This window comes from Podarcis vaucheri, assembly GCF_965113315.1.
Source record: "Podarcis vaucheri genome assembly, chromosome: 5".
NCBI classification, from domain to species: domain Eukaryota; kingdom Metazoa; phylum Chordata; class Lepidosauria; order Squamata; family Lacertidae; genus Podarcis; species Podarcis vaucheri.
The window spans coordinates 56244810-56266949 of record NC_138763.1 but is presented as its reverse complement, the minus strand read 5'-3'; the positions used below and the strand labels follow the sequence as shown (position 1 = coordinate 56266949).

General features: G+C 40.3%; 1 protein-coding gene across 3 annotated transcripts in view; it reads left to right on the top strand.

Moving 5' to 3' along the window:
• Nucleotides 1-21783, top strand: part of FGFR2 (fibroblast growth factor receptor 2) — a 115964-nt gene extending 94181 nt beyond the window's left edge. For all 3 annotated transcript variants that reach the window (XM_082222756.1, XM_082222755.1, XM_082222754.1), the window contains 8 exons: nt 1321-1442; nt 2969-3079; nt 5103-5293; nt 9812-9934; nt 11356-11426; nt 13020-13157; nt 16825-16930; nt 19946-21783. In XM_082222756.1, the coding sequence (XP_082078882.1) occupies nt 1321-1442; nt 2969-3079; nt 5103-5293; nt 9812-9934; nt 11356-11426; nt 13020-13157; nt 16825-16930; nt 19946-20110 (1027 nt within the window). In that variant the 3' untranslated portion in view covers nt 20111-21783. The remainder of the gene's footprint in view (nt 1-1320; nt 1443-2968; nt 3080-5102; nt 5294-9811; nt 9935-11355; nt 11427-13019; nt 13158-16824; nt 16931-19945) is intronic.
• Nucleotides 21784-22140: the final 357 nt, after the last annotated feature.

The following is a 22140-nucleotide window of genomic DNA, read 5'->3' as shown; positions in this document are numbered from 1 at the left end:
CTCCCACGGCTTGCAGAGAGCTGCCTGTTTGGGGGCTGGGGTCGGGGGAAGCTCGGGCTGCCCCAGCCCCGCGCCTGGGGGGGAAATAATTTTTTTCCTTTATTTCCCCCCCAAAAAACTAGGTGCGTCTTATGGGACGGTGCGTCCTATAGGGCGAAAAATACGGTAGGCAGTAGAGGCTCTGTTGTTAGTTTAACATATGGTCTGTGCTTAATTTCTAATTGGAGATTTTTAACAACAATAATTTCTATCTGTCTGCTGTGGAAAACTGAAAAAACAATAGTCAAAAATGCAAAGCAAATAGCAAAGAAAACAAACAAAGAAAGCTGCATATGAAAAACAGGATCACTTATCCCCGATTCATTTCAAGATAAATTCTTGCTCCAGGGAGGGTGCCTTTTACAATGAAGTAAGGCAGTTAGATCACCTTTGCAACGTTGACAAACAAAGACCTTCCTCTCAGAAATCTCTCTGAATTCACAGTGGTAAAATGTACGTCACAAATAATGATTCACTGTATCAATATAAAGGTTTTCTGCCTTCAATTCGTACAGGAAGTTCTTTGGCCATTAGTATCAAGAGGGTGAAGAGATTCTAGTACCATTGTTGTAAAGTTTACAACACTTTGTGTCTAGATATGTTGGGAATAATGAATTGGCCTTATTTTCTTACACAGCCACGGAAGCCCTTCTGTCTGGTTGCAGATGCAAATGCAGGGGCTAGTTGTGATTACTTAGTAGTGAAGAAAAAGATACTCTTCTCATGCTCTGTGGTGGTTCATATGAAGCACTCCTCAAAGTTGGTAGAAAAGAGAAGCCTCTCAAATTCAGCTTCCTTTGGCCTTTTGTGGCCTTTCTGGAAAAGGAAGGAGGGGGGAATTAAACAAGGCCACATCCACACCGTACAAATTGTACCATTTGGGCTTCCCACAAAGTATCCTGTGAACTGTAGTTTGCTAAAGGTGCTGAGAATTGATAGGAGATCCCCAATACCCTCAGAGCTACAGTTCCCAGAGTTCCCTGGAAAGACAGATTGATTGCTAAACTACTCTCGGAATTGCAGCTCCTCTTTCTGCAAGTACATGAAGAGGGTTTGTCATGTAAGTGGTAAGTGCGCACATACAGAATTTGTTCCTCAGAAAACTCGCTAGAGGCGCGTGCACAAGCCCTGAAATCTAGTAAGACCCTTGTTAGTTCTTTACAACAAATGCTCTGGTCAAAAGTGGTCTGCTGAAAGATTATTTTATTTTTCGCTCTTGAGTTTCACCGACTTCATCTCCTCATCAGATGCCAGGCGCTAATCCTGTGTTTACATCCCTAGGTTGACGCTAGGCAAGCCCCTTGGGGAAGGATGCTTTGGTCAAGTTGTTATGGCGGAAGCGGTGGGAATCGACAAAGACAGGCCGAAAGAAGCCGTTACTGTTGCAGTGAAAATGCTGAAAGGTAATATGGGGTGAAAGGGAGTATTGAGCGAGGTGGCAGGTTCTGTGAATAATGTTTCTTTTGTGGCGTCCAAACTCTCTAACTGTAGAAGGCCAAAGTTCATTTTGTTCACCTCAGGCTTCAGCAGTTTTCGGTATAAATCAGTGCCTTTGACAGCCTATTTATCTTTAGCAGCAGGTATTTACAAGCAAGTCAAAGTCTTGGTACAATTGTTTATTCCTCAACTCTTGATTTGATCCACAGGGAAGTCTACATGCTTTCGTTTGGTTGGCTAAAAGTTACTGAAAGGCAACTGTAGCATAAATGCCTTAGGTAAACAAATGACAGGACTTGACCTAGTCTCTTTTAACACATTTAAAAAATGTGCATGTGTGTGAGAGAGGGCAAACATTTGTAAAAGGCAATATATAGAAATGTGATGGTGATATTTATTCTGGGATCTAGTATATGTTTATGTGTATGGGATTTTATACAATTGTGGGCTTTTAAATTTTGTAATTTTATCTTGATACTGGTCATTGACCGTAATAAAACAAATATACTATACTTAGTCTGGGATCTTAATTTTTAAAATACATATTTATACTTATGCCTGAATAATGGCTGACATTGTAAACAAAATAGGTAATTCTTCAAATGCCTTTTGCCCAAACAAAAGCCTCCAGCATGATAGGGAATGCATATAAATAAAGAAAAAGACCATTTAGGATAACTTCTGAGTGACATATGCATCACTAATTATGGAGCTAATCCATTATTTGGTGTGCTATAGGTGATCTTGTATAAGTAATCTAAACCATTGTATGTTTATTATATTAATATAATAATATTTTTTTAAACTACTGAACACTGGAAAAAATAAAAATATTTCACATGAAAGTCTTGCCAGTAATTCTCTGATATGTTGTTTGCAACTGGGATATCTGCATTAAAGGTGCAGAGATGGGTAATTAAGGAGGTCTTAATTTAAAGTGTTACTGTTTTATATGTTCTGATATGACACAAGGCACATCCATCTCCTTATGGTTTTAAGTTTTATGGAGCTGGAGAACCACAGTAGGAAATTAAAGCTTATATAAAATGGTTTCTGAAGTTGCTTGAACTGGTAGAATTCCCAGACAAGAGACTGATAGGCATCACATTGAAATCGTAACATTTGTACATCATACAGTAGGACTTTTTGATGGTATATAATTTTCTTAAAATTATGTGTGATACAGTTTCCCTTCATACTGTATGTGTGCGTTTTCCTAATTTTTGTTATATGTTCTTTTGTTTTCATGGAGGTTTGCTCAATGAGAAGCAGAGCCCACAACTTAAACAACAAAGGACCAGTAATTTACTTTGTTGCTGGCCTTGGGAACCAGAGTTGCAGGGAAACTGTGTTACTATATCTGTAACTTAATGGCCTGTAAAGTACATAAAGCTAGTTGGATAGCCTGCAAGGAAACATTGTTGCAGAAAAAAACTATTGCGCTGGTCTGCTAGTTTAAAACTGTTGGTGGAACTCATTTTGTCTTGTGCAGATGATGCTACGGAAAAAGACCTTTCTGACCTAGTGTCTGAGATGGAGATGATGAAAATGATTGGGAAGCACAAAAATATCATCAATCTTCTTGGGGCCTGCACTCAGGACGGTGAGTGTCGTTTTGGTTTTACAAACCGAAGGTGGTGATATAGTGCAGTTTTTATTAAGTGACACACTCTTGTCTGTTAATTCTGTGCAAGTGTAACAAAAATGATACTGTGGGAGAGTGGAGTGGATAGCTGGATGCCATATTGAATTTGTTTTGAAAAGCTGCAGGAACTTGCATCTCTGGCTAAAAGGAGAGGAATATAGAAGCAACATTTGTCAACTATTTTTACACAGTACTTTTCTCCAATTCAAATGCTGGGTGGATTAATTTATGTATTTATTTGATTATTTTTCAGCCCGCCCATCTGATTGCTAGGGCACGTTACAATAACAACATTAATTAAGTTCATTCTAGGGGCGGGCAGACTTCAGGCGTTTGGGATCAACTTTGTTTTTTCACTGGAGCCAGGTGCAGAATACTGGCTAGGGAAAAGACAACACTCTCTCAGAATTAAGGAACAGGGCACCTTTGAGTGGATGCTCAGTGCAGGAATGTTTATAGCCCTGCCACTTCAAAATCCACAATCCACTCCTGATTCCCTCCACCCCAGCTTTCATCATCACAGCAGCCTTCCTTAGTTAGAAGGGAAACAAATATTTTTGTTGTTGCTATTGTTCAGCAACTTGGAGACAGAAACCTTGCTGATCTACTGCAACTCTTGCACAGCTAAACCGACAGAATGTGATCTGCATTCCTACTTTATTACAGCCTATTCTAACTCTTTGGTAACTGAAAGCTAGTGTTGAAAACTGAAAGCTAGTGTTGTGCTGAACACTAGTTTCACAGTGGTTTTTGTTCCTGTTCATTTGATGGAACAATGAAGAGCAAATAGGATTCCAAAAAGTAGTTGGGAATGAGTGGGTGGAACTTAATGATGAAATTCATGTGCGCAAGTTAGCTCTTCAGTGGACCTTCTGCATTTCCTTGACATGAAATACATGAGATGACTTTCACATGGTCAGAAATGGAGAGGAATAAAAAGTACAAGGCATGTTAAACTTCCTGCTCCTTTTGTTTTACCTAAACATCTTGTGCCAATCTCAATAGCCCTGTTCATATGCTCTTTGCTTTCCACCCCCTCAGTTATTGTCACATGAAAGGGAGAGCAAGGGTGAACTCGTTTGGCTCACCACCTCCCTCACATCTCTGCCAGCATTGCTGCAAACCCCATATGTTGGTGCTGAACATTTGCAGCTGGGATCCTGCTGCTCAGTAGAATCCCTGTCTGATTTAGAAACCCTTTCTTCAAGTTTACTAGACTTCTGCATGGAGCCTACTTGGGTAGAAAAAGTTCCCTGCTGCAAGACATTCAGACCCCAATATTTTTGGGACTGTGCAAATGCTGAGAGAGATGGTGCATGTGAGGGGGTCAAGCCCATGGGTTCATCTCCTCTCCCACCCCCAATGGAGGAGAGACCTGAACCTGGTTATTGAGCTTAAAGAATACAAAGCAGAAACTGCTTCATCTCCCTTCTGCTTTTGGTAAGACTGGAAGGGAGTTCTTATGATGAAGGCAAAATGTGCATACTCTGCTTTGTGATCTTGTGTATGTTCACCTGGAGTAGGTGGATGGGTAGGTATGGCGTCATAGTGGGGGGGGGGGAGAGAATGTGAATGTTTGAAGGCAGCTGATTTGAACTGAATGTATTAAAGAGTTGGGTGTGTTTCATACTCCAGTAACTTTTATTTTGTGAGAATCACCTCTTTTATTGAATTTATACTATTCTGCTCTATTTGGAAATAGTTCTATTTGTTTTATCATTGCAATGGTTTTATCTCTTTTTTATAATTGTATATTATATTGTTGCAACCTGTGAAGGGCAGGTGAGAAGTCTAATTAAAAAATAAACATGCTACTTGTACTACAGATAGAACATGGCAGCAGCATTTTGAGAAAAATCATCCAATGAATCAGAAAAGATGCATGCTACTATACTTTTATGGGTCTTTAGAATGGAATATAATTTTTTTTTGCTCCTGGTTTTCATTCATTCATATACTGTCTTATCTGCTCACTTTGAAGGACCACTCTACGTGCTGGTTGAATATGCTTCGAAAGGGAATTTGCGGGAGTACCTGCGAGCACGGCGGCCACCAGGGATGGAATATTCATTTGATATTAACCGGGTTCCTGAAGAGCAGATGACATTCAAAGATTTAGTCTCATGTACATACCAGTTGGCAAGAGGCATGGAATACTTAGCATCACAAAAAGTAAGCGACTGTTATTGAAAGATGGCAGCTTTGTGTTACCACAAAGCTGCCAAAGCTTGCTCCTTCCTTCCTTCCTTCCTTCCTTCCTTCCTTCCTTCCATCTACAAATTGCATTTTTGAAGAAACAGATCTGAAACATGAGATTGGCATCCTGAATGTCATAACACATTCTGAGTTTTATACTCATCTGCTTGTCCCAGTGTTACATCAAGCTTATGGGCATTGCTTAGGCCCAGAGACAATAGCAGTGCTCTTAACTATTTGGGCAAATGGGTATTACATTCTAAATTCCAGTGATGATTCCTCTGGTAGAAGGTGAGGGAGTCAACTCTGGAAATCCTGTTCCAGATGATGCAGGAAAGGTGGGACTGTAGGGGAATAGGAGGAGAAACCTCTCGTGGAATTGCAGAGTATTTCCAAATGCAGTTGGCAACAGTCATAGAATATTTTGCAAATTAGGTTGATCAGGGCTGCAAAATTAATAAATAAAAGCAAGTAACCCTTAGTGCTAAATAACTTGTCCACTCCTTCCTTTTCAAGTTTTTCAGTTTGATCCATTTGAAGGGCAGCTTCAGCTATTTTAATATTAATAGGCATTTTTACTAGCAGAATTGTTCATAGAGGCTCCAGTAAAGAGCTGCATTTAATTTGGAAGCAAATGTATGCGTAAGTAATCAAATGCCAGGTTATGCCGGCTAAGGTTTCTTTTAAAGACAGAACAAAGAAATCATTATTCGGCAAACAATATCAGAAAATGAACTTAGATATTCATGAATTCCGATATTGATGTGGATAAACTGTGAGCTGTTTAGCCAGGCAACAAAAGCATAACCTTGAAATTTGCCTTATTAAAGTTTACTAACTTACTGAATATGAAAGAGAGCGCCATTCATTTCCCAAGAGGTTTCAAGTGAATTCCATCTGCCGGCATTGGCTAATTGGTGAAAAGAAGCAGCAGCAATCCTGTGAGCAAATTAGTCATTTGTCTTCACTTAAAATATTTGCCTGCTGAGAAAACTAACTGCAATAGCATCATTTTGATATTCAGTCCTTGGAGATCCCTATTTGGCAGATTCCTCCACAGCTAAACCTTAAATTTTCCTGTGCCTGTAAATACAGTGCAGTCCTCTGCTTAATAGACTAAATAAGGACGATGGTGGAGGTGCAAGGCCAGCTTTCTTAGTAACTGAGTCAGACAGAACATAATTGGCTTTGTTGTTGACTACAGTGTACTAGCACATGCTAATCAACGTTCCTTTATGTGAGTTGCTTGTTACACCAGAAGCAGTATTTTCTAAATATTTTAGTCAGTATTTAAATTTTGCAGGCAGACATTCCATTTTTTGGATGCCGTGCTTGTGCACATAGTGCCAAACCATGGTTTAGCATCGTGTGGGAACATGGTCATTGTCTTTTTGGCATGCAAGCCAACTTCAGCTGTTTAAATAGAGAAATGCAGTTGCTAAGGGTGCACAAATCTTCTGCCCTAGAGAAGGAGAAACCGCATCCTTGAATGAATGCCAACCCCCCCAAAAGAACTGAAATGGACCAGCAGAACGGAAGGTTCTGAGAGTGCAAGGCATTAAACAAGATAGTAGTCACATCTGAGAAACTAAACAAAAGGGAATACATTCTGATTCTTCAAACAGCTTAATATTGACATTTCACCAGCTTCCCCATACCCTTACTTGCTCCTTGGGGCAGAAATAATAAGAATTTATATTTTCAGGATGTTCTTACCATCCAGGAACAGAAATACACTGAGAAATTCAGTGTGTCCAGTTGTCATCTTTATAACATGACATTAAATTTAAAAAATGCAAATGCAACAGATTTTACCAGGCAGTTAAACTTGTAATGAAATAATGTTTATTTCTTTATATTATCACGCAGCCTTGTGGGACTGGTAAGCGAAAGGAAAGTCCCTCTTCGTCCCCTTTAATACTCCTTCAGCTTGACTGTGGTGGATAGATAGAAATCATTGAAAAATGCTTCCTAGAATTGAAAAAAACTGTAAGGTTTAAAAGGGTCTTACTGCTTCTGTGAGTCATGTAATGTGCTGCACCAGCAAGACTGTGCAGTCCAGAGGTGGATTTAGGGGAGCATGGCTGGTTTGATTGCACTGGACCCACGGGGGAGGGGGATGCCACAACTATGGTTTAGAATGGAGCATGAGAGGCAAGGAGATGCTGATTTTGGCGCTGCCCAGGGCGCCACTGAAATTTGAGACCCCGAGATCTAGATATGCCACTGTCATTTTGAAACTGATTTGTAGAATGAAAGAAAGGCCCATTCACAGTCTTGGCCACCTCAAAAGTAAGGTGACATAAACCCTCTGCACCCCACCATGTGAATTTCATTGACGTCTTCTCTCCCTTTTTGATAGTTTTTGAATGCAGGGAAAAAATGCTTGGCACAGCACTAGTTCTGACTTGACACTCGGTCAAGGTTCATAGTTTGTTCCTTCCCTGTGAGATTAAGGGGGAGCAAAACATTACCACAATGTGCAAGCTGGACCACTGTTTTTGTTGTGATGCAAATATTCTTCTGGAATTTAATGGCATTCCATTAATTTCTAATATAGATCTTGATGTTGCTGGGATTTTATTACAATGTTTTATTTTATGGGTTTTTATTTTAGTGGATCAAAGCCAGATCTGCACCTTGTGATTTGGATTTGGTTAAAAGAAATAACATGACAAAGAATACTTTCTGTTTAAAAAGTCCATCAATAAGAGCATGTAGTGTTGCGCTGTGGAAGTATGATATCCTGGACCAAAAGAAGAGGGGGGGAAATCCAGTAGAAAGTTCCACAGCATGTTTCTCCTGCTGCCTCTTATTACTAATGACAGAAAAGCTTAAAGCAAGCTATGGTTTCCATCAGCAGGCAGAACTTCCTTTCTGAGTCAAGAAAGGTCAATTGTACATTTTCAAAAAGGTGCTGACGTGAAGGGAGGAAAGAAGGTTAAGGGTGGAGGAGACCACTTTCAAATTTCATTATTTACGTTTTCTACAAAATATTAGTTTTTCAAAAGTCGGTAACTTGGTTTCAAAATGCCAGTCAGCTAGTATGCTGGATATCTCAGAGGGCACAAATGTGCTACATTTCAGCCTTTTTTTGGGGGGGGGGGAGGGTGTTAGAGAATATAGTTGTTTTTGTTTTTATATACTTCTGCAAAAAGTAGCCACTCTCACTCCACATGTTAACTTGAAATCCTGTTCTAATGTAACTTAGAAGTTGTTAAGTCCATACGAACAGGGTTTATAGTAGAAGTCATTGAGAAGCTATTTCAGGAGCCGTATGATACAATTTAATGTACAGTTTTAAACATTTGATTCAGTTGAAGGATGGTCTCCCTTCGCAGCATAAAACGGAGTTGTGAGTTTTCAAATGCATTTTCTTAGAGATTTCTCTAGTAGTCACTAAGGGAAAGATTTGATTGCTATCTTGCAGTATTTTAAACACTCTCATAAAAGCAGTGGAAAATAATTACTTGGTATCACTGTATACTATGGCAGAGCTGTGCTTTAATGGCGAAAGATAAAATCAGCAGGTTTTAAGTGGCAGGGGACTTTAGACTGGTTTCTTAGGAAAAATGACAGTATTTCTGGAGCCTTTGGTACATGTTGCTTGACTATTTTTAGGGAAGTTGAAACCATCTTCCCAGAAAGCTTTAACATGAGTGAATTGTCTTCTGACAAATGTGTTTCAAGTATAGAAAGTTAGCCAATGGGAATTGTTTTCTGTGCTTTAAAACAAAACCTGCCTTCAAGTGGTTGCCACATGTCATTTAGTTTCCACCTGTATTCCCCACCTCCTCATCCTTTCTGAAGTTTCCCAGCAATGTTTTTTTCCCAGGTGCAGAAAGACAGCTGAGAGAAATAGTGGGGAGGGTCAGATTATAGCAGCAGGAATCGGATGGTCACAAAATTATGTTGTTCTGTACTTCCTTCCACTCCTAATCCTTTGAGTCATAGTCCAGAGGACAGAAACAGATCCATCAACTATGCCAAGTGAAGGAAGATCACAATGGCAGTGCCCTCCAAGAGGCAGAAATGCATCTTGCTCTTGCATTTTTGAGTTGTGTACTCTCAGTGACTTGCTTGTCTGCTTGTACTCAGGACTTGCTTGTCCGCAGCATAAACAAATTGTAGTGATCTGTGCATAATTTCATACAAAAGTATTGTGTTACACCATTTTAGTTTTGAGGGACTAAATATATGAACTCTTTGTCTCCTTTTGTTCATAATTTTAAAAGAAAACGTTTCATAATCCAAAAATGTTTTACATTTTTTGGGGGGTGGAGAGAAGTGCTTTTTAAAAACGGGGGGAGGGGACTCCTACTTTTCTGGAATGATTCCATTTTTCTCTGAGCCTTCACATCTGTCCCTGACTGTGTGTACCTGAATGAAGCAGTGTGAATTCTGATGGCTGAAGGTTTATCAAGTTGGGAATCGGGTTGCAGGTGGGATGCATGTACACTTCTGTGAATTCATATTTTAAATTTTATTTTCCAGTGCATCCATCGAGATTTAGCAGCAAGAAACGTTTTGGTAACTGAAAATAACGTCATGAAAATAGCTGACTTCGGGTTGGCCAGAGACATCAACAATATAGATTATTATAAAAAGACTACTAATGTAAGTGGATGGCAGTCTTATCACTTGATCCGGTATCTTTTTTCCTTGGTGCATTTAAGTATGGCAAATGTATTCCTAATGGACTTCTTGTACAGCAGCCTAACTTTTAATCAAAGAAATGAAAATAATAGGCAAGTGTGTTAGGATTCCTAACCCCTTTTTACTAGGAAGGGAAGGTTATCTGCTTACACCGGCTGGGAGAGTACGTGTTACATGATGCTTTCTAAAGGATAAGCTTTAGCCTTTTTCGTTTTATGGCCTCCATGAAACTTGCAGCACATTCTTTGACTGTTAGCTAGATACTGAATATGAATATAAATTTGGCTTTTTGTAATCAATGGATAATTTTGTGGAATGTATCCATTATGAAATTACTAACATTTGGTTTTAGTTTTGCAGAAGTCTTTTATTATCCACATTTCAGCAGAAGCTTATGACATTCTTGGCAATCCGCTGGTTAAATAACAAGCACTCCCCATTTAAATGGCATGCCCTCACTGTGGATAGCAGCCTATTCTGTTGTTTTTTTTAAAAAAAGCAACAGGATCTCTTAGCATACAAAGTAGTGATTAAATCTATATAGAAAAGGCCTAACATGCGGGGCTTCTCTTGCACATTATACTAGATGCCCCTGCGTGGTCATTCACATGAATCATATTTCTGGGTCCGCTGTCATTTTAGTTAACTTATTTATTTAGTACATTTATATTGCATCTTCTTTCCAGCACAGAAATCAGGGTTCTTTACATCGGTGGTCTCCCATTGGTCTCCCATTTAGGCATTGAACAGATCCAGTCTGTGGGCATGTGACACTGAGAAGGACTATTTGACTTTGGTTGAGGAGAGGAAGTGCTAAACAGGCGGCGACCATTTTGTGTTTGTCCAACTGACACACAATCACTGATGCCCGGGTCCTTTTGGACCTAGCAGAGGGCAGAACAGGGGCAGGCTAATGCAGTAGGGGGGGGCAGGAATTGGAATCCCCATGCAAAATGGTTGCCGCCTGCACAAGGGCATATTCCAACATTTTGGTTTTTAATTTTTTTTACCCCTGAGTATACTTGAATACAGCAAAGTAAAGCGTTCCCTGTATTATACAGGTTCTGCAGAGTGCTGCTGATTGGGGAACGATGCCTTGGTGGGGTGGAAGCTGTGGCAGAGCTTGACTTTCTGATTCTTTCAATTCTGAATAAGACGTTTTAAAATTCTCATTCTATAGAAGTTAATGAGAATCACAGCTATGTTAATGAGCCAGGAGACTAAGGAAAGAGGGGGTTGTGTTTTCTAATGTTTCATGGAACTGTTAATTTGCTTTAGCAAAATTTAGTATTGCAGCTTGACTTAATCTTTGCCAGATTCATTGCTGAAATTGACTAATGATCGGTAGATAACCAGTTGCTGCTTTTCTATTTTATGTCCAGGGTCGGCTGCCTGTGAAGTGGATGGCACCAGAAGCTCTATTTGACAGGGTTTACACACATCAAAGTGATGTGTAAGTAACTTTATCTTAGAACCTTACTTTTATCTTTTTATTCATTTATAGCTTCTTCCAGTGTACTTGAATTACATGTAATAGAAATATATATGCAACAGATTAAAATATGTCTCTCAACCTTTGATCCACCAAGGTAAATTAATTTACTGCAAGACAGACACCTTTATTCTGGCAGGTTAAAAAGCTGGAAAGAAAAGCTTTTTGTGCTTTGTTTTTTCGCAAAGGCTTTCTTGTTTTTTTAAAAATTACCATGGAAAACTTCAGAACCAAAGAAAACAATGGATATTTTCAATCTCATTGCTGCCTCATGGACTCATTCTTTCAGATTTTATATTATTTTCCCCTCCTTTACTTCCTGAGACCTGCGGCTGCTGTTTTATTCCCCAGTAAGTGGTAGCCTTAGAAAGTGAGGATTTTCTGGAAGACTGCAGACCAGTGCTCTGTTACTAATCTGGCTGGCTTCAAAGCACATGAAAGGTAGAAAACACTGGCTTCCTCTTGCCAGTGCGGAAGTTTACTTCCCTTGAACCTTCTTTACAGATGTGCAGCTCTGAAGCATTGTTTTAAATGGTTTGGTTGGAGCATTTTCTGAACCAAAGCGTGGAGACGCTAAGGCTTGAGTTGCTGTTAATTGTTTGTAAATCTATGACTGCAAGGGCTTCCTCAGAATTGCAGGTACATTTGGACAAGAAGCAAAATAGTCAAAACAGTCTGTTTCCCATGCTAGTCCTTGTCTGTTTCAGAATCCCATGCAAATGTCTGGTGCACATATTTGTTGTATTCATGCCACCTTTGGGCTGATCAGACTTATATAATGGATGCACATCAGCCTCTGATAGCAGATCACACACAAATGCCATTGCCTTACGCAGTCCTGCCTTTACGGATTGTCGAGACGTATCTGCAAGCAAATATGGTTTGGATTGTAACCATGGAACAGGTTGCTTATATTTGGATCAGATTCAGCCAGACCCTACTTACATCCCATGATTCCATGGTTCTGGTTGTGTCTCTTTGTCTCTCTCCTATGTGTGTGTTATTATGGGGCAGTCAACGTGGTTCCCTTCATATGTTGTTGGACTACTACTTCCATCATTCCTGCCCATTGGCCACATTGGCTGGGCTGATGGGAGTTGTGCTTCAACTGGAGGGTACCACATTGGCTAGCCCTGCCATACTCTTTGTCCAAGGCACTCAGAGCAGTTTCTGCATGATTCCCAGAGGTTTACCATCCAGGTTGTTTGCAGAAGCAGATCTGCTTAATTTTTAGCAATAGAACTGAGTCACCCCCAACATTTCTCTGTTTTTCTTTGTTTGTTTTCATCATGAAGTACTTCCTCAAACAAAATGATTTTTATATTTGGAGGGGGGGTAGATTATTGGTTTCTGTAGGATTGGTAAAAAATGGCAAGGTAGAGATGGATAGCTATCATTATTCATCTGCCGCCAGAAAGAGGAAAACAAGCAAGGAAAGTAGTGTTAAACAACTTTGCTGCTCAGATCATAAGGTAGGTAGCTAAAAGTAGATGTCTCTGTGCTGTCTTTAGTAAATCTGATTCAGCCCTATTCTTATTCCCTTTCTTGTTTTAGATGGTCATTTGGTGTGCTAATGTGGGAGATCTTCACTTTAGGAGGGTCACCGTATCCAGGAATTCCAGTGGAAGAGCTCTTCAAGTTGCTGAAAGAAGGACACAGAATGGACAAACCTGCCAATTGCACCAGTGAACTGTAAGAACTCTTTCTTGCTGGGCCATGGGCTGAAAAGGGATGTGCTGATATAATTGACAATATTTATATGATACAATGGGAGCACTATAACGTTAAATGCATGTGCACACAGGGCAGGTTCAAAAATTAAAAGAGATGAAACGAATCAGTCACAGGAACAGGGAGGGTCCTGAAAATACACATCTCAGCTGTTAAAAGCCAGGATAAACATTGCATGTCTGATACTGCATATTTTTAGCAATGTGAACAGGAAGCGTATGATTTGGGAAAGTTTTAATTATGCAGTCAGTTGTGGACCTGCCAAGGTACACCTCAATAAGTTGATCTTTTTGTTTGAGTTGCACTTAAACCAGGTCCAGCTGCAGACTTCAGGGGCCCTCAGCACAGTGCTGCAGTTGCCCTCTCAACACTCATGCTCTATGCATACCCAGGGTGGTCAACCATTTTCCTTCTGTGCCCTCCTTGTTGGGCCCTCAGATGGCTTTTTAGCAGGAATGATTAATGATTCATTAGAGTGGGGGTGGCGCCATTTGTTTTAAGAAGACCTGACTTAGACAGTGCCCTAAGCGTTGAAATCAAACCTTTATTAGGCATTATGCAAATAAAAACCGTAAGAAGGAAAATAACATGTAAAAGCCTTGAAATATATATAAAAAGGCAGCAGTTGGCTACAATCATATATATATATATACATATAAAATCAGTGGTTTTCCTTGTTAACCTGCTCCTTGGAGGACTGCAGCCAAAAACTCGGCTACCCCCGCCGTTACCCTTTGGTCAACGTCGGATAGGCAGAATCCCGCACATTCACCTTGCTGGGGTTCCAGACCACCCAAAAGAGGGGACAGCACGCGTTGACGGAGCGTACTGTACTTAACTGTAAAGTGCTACATAAATGTGGTGGAATACATTTGTCCAGCTAAGGTTGAGCAAAACGTAAATTGATGATTGAGGGTATCTATTTCATGTCCCTGTGCTTAGGGCACAATCTAACAGTGCCCTAAGCACAGGGACATGAAATAGATACCCTCAATCATCAATTTACGTTTTGCTCAACCTTAGCTGGACAAATGTATTCCACCACATTTATGTAGCACTTTACAGTTAAGTACAGTGGTACCTCGCAAGACGAATGCCTCGCAAGACGGAAAACCCTCAAGACGAAAGGGTTTTCTGTTTTGGAGGCGCTTCGCAAGACGAATTTCCCTATGGGCTTGCTTCGCAAGACGAAAGCCCATAGGGAAATCTCCGGGGACCTCTTTTAAATGCTGGTGGTGGGGAGCAAAGCCTTTCCCCCCCTCCGGCCTTCAGAAGAGGTCCAGGAAGGCCGGCGGGGGCCGAAAGGCTTTGCTCCCCACCGCCAGCATTTTAAAAGCAGTCCGGGATAGCAGGGAAGAGCTTCCCGCTATCGCGGACGGCTTTTGAAGGCAGGCGGGGGGGAGCAAAGACTTTCGCCCCCCGCCCGCCTTCAGAAGAGGTCCTGGACGCGCCTGTCCGAAGCCGAAGGAGGGGTCTCCTTCTGTTCCTTCTCCAGCTTCGCTGAAGGGCGCTGCGCCTTCTCCCTCTCTGCGCAGCGCCTCTCCTGTGAAGCAGAGGCGCTGCGCAGAGAGAGAGAGAGAAGGCGCAGCGCCCCTTGAACGACGCGCCTGTCATGCGAAGCCGGAGGAGGAACAGAAGGGTCTCCTCCTGTTCCTCCTCCCACTTCGCAGCGACGCGCCTGTCCAGCGAAGCCCGAGGAGGAACAGAAAGGTCTCCTTCTGTTCCTTCTCCAGCTTTGCTGAAGGGCGCTGCGCCTTCTCCCTCTCTGCGCAGCGCCTCTCCTGTGAAGCAGTCTTTGTCCCTCCTGCCTGCCTTTCCAGGGGCTTTTACATCGCCCCGGACAGCGGAGAAGTCCTCCGCTGTCCCGGGCGATTTTAAAATGCTGCCCGCCAGCATTTTAAGATCGCCCCGGACAGCGGAGAAGTCCTCTGCTGTCCCGGGGTTTTTTAAAATGCTGGGGGTGGGAAGAAAAGCCCTTGTCCCCCCCCAGCCTTCAGAAGAGGTCGGGGGACAGACTGTCCCCGGACCTGGTCTGAAGGCGGTTTCCCTAGGAATGCATTAATTGATTTTCAATGCATTCCTATGGGAAACCGTGCATCGCAAGACGAAAAAACTTGCGGAACGAATTAATTTCGTCTTGCGAGGCACCACTGTACATGCTTGTCCTTTCCTAAGTTGGAACTCCTCAGCCTAGTGATCTTTTTTCACTCACCTCTAGCCAGAGAACCATCAACAGTAGGCCTTCTACCCACTATCTGACTTGAATCGTGCAAGAATATATCTTGTCTAAAGTATTGTACGGGGTCTGAAAATCCTACCGGCTTCTTTTTTTAAAAAGTATTTACTTTACTCATGCACCTGTCTCATACATCCTAAAGTTGCTTTCCAGACCCGTTTTAAGCATAGCATATGGTTCACAGATTCATCAAGTAACCAGCAGTGGAACTCGTGATTTCTGCTCACATATATGCTGTGGCCCAATATGTGGGGCCTTCCAGTCAATTATAGGAACATGTTTCATCTTTAGTGCTATGCATGAAATAGCCCCAGTCTAATGCCAGTAATGTCCCAGCTCATCCCCATATAATGTATTTGAAAGAGTGTGGATAGTGATACTATAATTCTCAGGCCTGGGGCTGGAAATAGAGCTGTATGATTGTCACTGGAACAGGCTATACAACTGGCAAGAGAGAAGAGTATAGGGGATGGAGAAGCCTCACCACTTTTTTTTGAAACTTAAGGTAGCATTCCACTATGTTTTACTCAGAGTAGACCCATAGAAATTAATAGACTTAACTTAGTCATGAAGACAGGAGTGCCTGGCATGCTCTGGTCCATAGGGTCACGAAGAGTCAGACAGGACTAAACAAATAAACAACAACAACAACTTAGTCATGGTGATAATTCAGTTGAAGAGCCACCTATTTCAAAATCACTAATCCTAGCCGATATTGGGTTTGGATTGCTCTCTTAGAGTTATATGAATGCTCCAGCACTATGGTTCAAATACAGATTCACAAATTGCCTGAGCCTGGGGTGGGGTGGGAGGAGTTGCGTCGCTTAACAATGCTCCGAAAGATACCCCTTGGCCAATCCCTCAGGCTTTCAGATATCAGCGTGAAGAATTTGTTTTTAGGCAAATGGTTTGTTTGTTTATTCTAAAATAATCCTAAAGCAAGATACAATACCACTGAAATGCAATAAATTTGTATATTAAATTGATCAACAGTAAAACTGCTGAGAGTGCATACACTGTCAAACAAATGAACTTTTGTATTTACAAATAGTGAAAGAATTTCCACAAGAACCATTCTCGGTTTGCCTCGTGTATGCTTCATATAATGGTTACTCAAATTCTCCCCTGTGAGCTGCCTTGAGCTTCATTTCAAAAGAGAGAACATAGGCTGCTAAGGATAATAATAATAATAAATAATAATAAATGTAGAATACAAATAAGCATCAATGGAAATCACCATCGTTCATAAAGCATGCATCTTAAATACTCCAGACTGTAACATGTGAACACACCCTGACTTTAACTGAACAGCCCTGAAGTATTGTGAATATGGAAGATGCCTGATATAGACACATTGAGTTAATTAACACAGTGAAATTCTGCCTTCCACAGCTACATGATGATGAGAGATTGCTGGCATGCTGTGCCTTCCCAGAGACCTACTTTTAAGCAACTTGTGGAGGACTTGGATCGGATCCTCACTCTCACAACTAATGAGGTGAGTAAGGTGCTTGCTTTTAAAACTTCTGAAAGAACAAGCAAAATGCTTCCATTGTTATAAGGAGTATCTTAAATGAGAGCATGCCTATTGCAAGATATGTTAAGGAGAGTTTGTGCGTTTCAAGGCCCCTGGCAATGAAGGGCACTTGCACAAGTTATGCACAATACACATTGCACACATACCCTGGTAGAATCCCTGTTCACAGAGTACAAAGCACTTAGCACTGGTTTTGCCCACACTACAACCGTGTCCAAGTATCTGAAAAACAACCATTAATTTCTATGGATAAACTAAAAGAGGTGCATTCAGTGTGTTAATCTCTTCCTATAATCCCAGCCAGTGAGAATCACCCCATTCCATCCTGAGTTCTTTTTCAGTGTTAAAGCGCACTGCAGTTTGATTCTGATTTCTATATATGTAGATATAGTAGAAATAGAAGTCTGAACACAGCACCAAGATCAGTTAAGTATTGTGGATGAGAAACAGTATTGGAGATTCTGTTGAAGCCACAAATTATAAAATTTCTTAGGCTTGCATTTTAATTTGAAATGGAGTTTCTTCCCAGGTTGGTATTTATTTTTGAAGTAGTACGCCCTTGAATACCAGCTATCATGGATTGTCTTCCATGGTAAATTGTGAGCTGCATGGACTTCCCCACATCTAGAGAGTCATACTATAGCAGCATATTGAAGCTAACAACCAAGTAAAGATTATCACATAAATTTGTCATCTGAACCATCCTTCAGTGAATATATGGATCTGTTGAATATGTGTGAATCACATGGATAAAGTCTTACACTGGGTATCCCAATAGCTTTCTCCTTCCATTTGTGGTAGAAATTTCCCGCTCCATATTTTTCCTAAAAGCTGTCATGCTAATTTATATTGAGGAAATTACAACTTCTTTTGAAGTCAATGGGCTATTTGCTATTGATGGTAGAGGCGCCACAGTTTTAGCCTGTGCATACCGATAGATTCATATTGTCTCTAAATAGACACGGAGATCACAGGGACCAGACATGAAAGAGTACTTACAAGATATGGAAGTAACATCAGATCAAAAGTGTACTATGAACTTTTTTTTTTTTTTTTTTTGCTGTGTGCCATGCTCCTGTGTATTTTACATTTAATTAACCATCACTGTCTTAATAGGAAAACATTCACTGTTGGTTTTTTTAAAAAAGGAAAATCACATAATTTGTTAAAAACACACACACGCATGCAACCCAGCTTTTAAAAATTGATTTTTCACATCTTAGAATCGTAACTTGTGGTTTAGCAAATGAAGGGATTGGTATTTAAATGAATACAGCTGCTCTGCAGAAGTTGAAAGAGAAGCAGCATTTCAAGGAGAAAAAATAACTTTATTCTCCTGCCAAAACTGTTGTTTCAAGAACTTCTATAGCCCTGGCTTCAGATTCAGCTGACACTGTAGCTCTTTTTCTCCTCTTCCTCTTCTTTTTAAAGATTTATTTTATTTTCATTAAACATTTACAAATGACAAATAAAATGACACAGAAATGTAGCTGTTACAAGACTGTACAAAGCGAAGCACGATACAGTAGCAAGGAAAGTATCCACCAATGTAACATTGTGAGCACTCTGCTCCCATGGACTTGTAAATTTATCTTAAGGCAAGGATCCTATGCCTTATATCCTATGCCCCACTTTCAAAAGGCCTTTCCATATAGGAGCAGGATAGACTGATGGTCCTGTTCTGGCTAAGACAATCCAGATGGCTATGTCACAGACATAATTAATCCAGGTCTCCATTGGTGGCTCTGGTTCAGCTTTCCAGTGACAAGACAGAGTTGGTCACTCTTCCGTCAACAAGAAGAATCCTACGTCCCTATGCTTAATCACTGGGTTTTATTTGCCCCCCCCCCAGCTATGAAAATGTAGGACACAAGCGACTAGGAAGGTTTTCTGTGTTAGACTCATTGAATGAAAGTGCTATGCTCCCTCTGATTTCACTGGGGCTTGCTCAAAATCATTGCTAAGTTTATTGAGTTCCACAAATGCTGGTGGAAGCAACTACAGTGAGCAAAGAAATATATTTAGAGTACCATATTGCAGTGACTTGGGTATTACTTGCTTGAGCACATGTAAATTGAAATATGATATTATAAAATGCAAAATAGCCAGCTTAACCAAATGGATATTGGAAAGAAAGGATCGTTCACTCTGCAAATTGTTTCCATGTGCTGGGGCGGGGGGGGGGGGGAATAGTTCTGTGTAGGGTGAAATTTTGTTTTTATCATCGTAAGCAAAATGTTTGCTTTTGATGTGGCTACAGTATATGTCTCAACTGGTGTGGTTAAAGTTGATGTTGTTGGAACTGACACATCTGCCTCAGAATTCCCTTTTTTGTTGGTTTGGGTCCCCCGCTCCTTTTTCACACTCCTCTGGTGACTTCTAGTTTTATGAGTAGCTATTACCCTCCCCCCACTCTCCGTCTAAAGAGCTTAAGGCCTTCTTTTATCCTCACATCTACTATATAAAGTTGAGTTAGCTGACAACCCAGAAGAAAGCATCATGGATGGTTAGGGATTGAACCCGAGTTTCTACAGTCTTAGTTCTGACACTGGCCCTGTGTGCACATCTTGAGTAAACCATAGTTTGTACCATGCTTGCTCCTTCATGCTTGAATACAGATGAACTGACCCACAATATATGGCTTTGCATTCCATCCAAACCCAAGTATCATGGTTTGTTTTGCTTCCAGCAAATCACAATCGGTAAGCCAAGAAAAACCCTTTGTAGGTACAGAGCACCAGTGAGATCAGGAAAAGTGACAGAGCCTTCTTATGCATGTTTACAGTAAGCTATTAACCATGGTTTACTGTGATATGTGAACTGGGTCAAGAAAGCTACTTTTGAATGTTGAATGGTGTCAGCCTGTTTTTTGTTTGTGTTTCTATATGAATGTGATATTATTTACACACACACACACAAACCACAAAAGTAAATGTGTACACTCCTAGTAAATACTTGTATGCATTGTTCTTACAGGAGTACCTAGATCTTAGTGGACCACTGGAACAGTATTCACCTAGCTACCAAGACACAAGGAGTTCCTGTTCTTCAGGTGATGACTCTGTTTTTTCTGCCGATCCGATGCCTTATGAACCTTGCCTCCCTAAGTACCAGCACATAAACGGCAGTGTCAAAACATGAAAAGAACCCTTATTTTATTCCTCAAAGGAGTAAGAAAACAAGAATGTCTACCTACCATGTGGAAAAAAAAGAGCCTTCCTTCAGACACACAGGATTTTTGTTTGTACATATGAATTGTAGGGACCAAAACAAAAGCAAAAAAAAATTGGCAAAAGGTGTTATGATCACACCGGGGGGAAAGTGGTGTACTTTCGGAATGCCAAACAATTTTCAGAAGAAGAATTTTATGGGCCATATTTGGATGCCAGTTGACAGGTCTGGATGCCGCAACACACTTTCTACATTCAGTGGACCAGTTGGACTTGAGGCAAATGTTGGGTCAGCCTTCCTTGTTTATTTTGTAATATTTGGAGAAAATATATGTTGGCACACACTTACAGAGCACAAATGCAGTATATAGGTGCTGGATGTATGTAAATATAATCAAATATGTATAAATATATATTATATATATTTACAATGAATTATTTTTTGTATTGATTTGAAAATGGATGTCTCACTTCACCAAGCAAAATTAGCCTTTTTTTAAAGAAACAGCTACCTGTAATTGCTGTTCATACATAAAACTTTTCTTTTTTTAAATATCACCACCTAAAGGTGAAAAATACTTTGCTTTCAGGGAAAATTGTTATCTCATTAATTTATTAATTAATTGGTAATGTACAAAACAATTAATCTTTTATAGGGTTGTGTTATTTTGTAATTTAAATGGCATTTCTATGCAGACAGCACAGAGAACTAGTAGATATATTGCTCAAACTTTACTAGTTGTCAGATCTTTTTTTTAAAAAAAGAGAGAAATATTTACGGTATATAACTAATTTGGGGAATTAAGGTTTTAATTAATTTGGGTTGTTTTTTTAACAGTGACATGCTATACATGTCTACCCTTTGAGTTCAGCAGGTATAGGATTGCAGCCTAAAGTTACATGAGAGGTTATTGCTGTAACAAACCAAAACTCTCAGAAATAAAAAAAGTGTCCTTTAGTGAGAAAGTATTTTGCTCCCTGTATTGCCAGGTGTGTAGCTGTTTTGGTTGTCACACTTTACAACTCCTCAAATGCAAAAATTTAATTAAATTGCTCAGTAGAACGACCCAAAATTCTGAGACTTATTCCATAGTCTACTGAAATAAGGACCTATTCTAGCTTGTCTAAACGTCTACAATTTTTAAACGCCCTAAACCTCAATTCTTAGCTTTCTGTACATGCTTCAGATTAGCAACTATGTTTGCTGAACGTCCAATAATGCTTTTGGATATTTTGAGGCTCCTCTTGTACTTACGAGAGCACCGAGGTTGTCATCATGGCAATTACAGAAATTCGTGTTGGAATCTGACCATCTTTCTGAGGGGTTATTTTATTCTTGCTCCGTTACAGCTTTCCAAACCATCCTGCTGTACCAGGTGTCAGCCCTGGTGCCTGGCCAAAAATATTACTGCATTTCTATAACTAGTCTTTCAGAATTTAAAGCATTATGTTTTCACATTCAAATCACCTTTCACACTGGTGTAGCCATGCAATATGAATGCAATCCATACCGACTTTACATGTGTTTTAAAATGGGGGGGGAGGGGGTAAAAAGTATTAAAATCTGTTAATTTTTGTACTGACAATAAAAATCTTTCTACGGATATTAATGTTAACATTACAAAATAAATGTCATGCATCTTATTTTTTTAAATCATTTGTGTCTTACAAAATGGCTTCGGGTTTTCTACGATAATATAGCCAGAAATGGAATGAACACCCATTAGTTTGTGTTACTTATCGTTAACGTATGACCGTTTACATTCAGCACAATCCATTACATGTTATTTCCAGACCATTCCCAATTTATTTCAGTACAGTTGTACCTCGGGTTACATACGCTTCAGGTTAAAGACTCCGCTATCCCAGAAATAGTACCTCGGATTAAGAACATTGCTTCAGAATGAGAACAGAAATCGTGCGGCAGCAGCGGGAGGCCCCATTAGCTAAAGTGGTGCTTCAGGTTAAGAACAGTTTCAGGTTAAGAACGGACATCCAGAA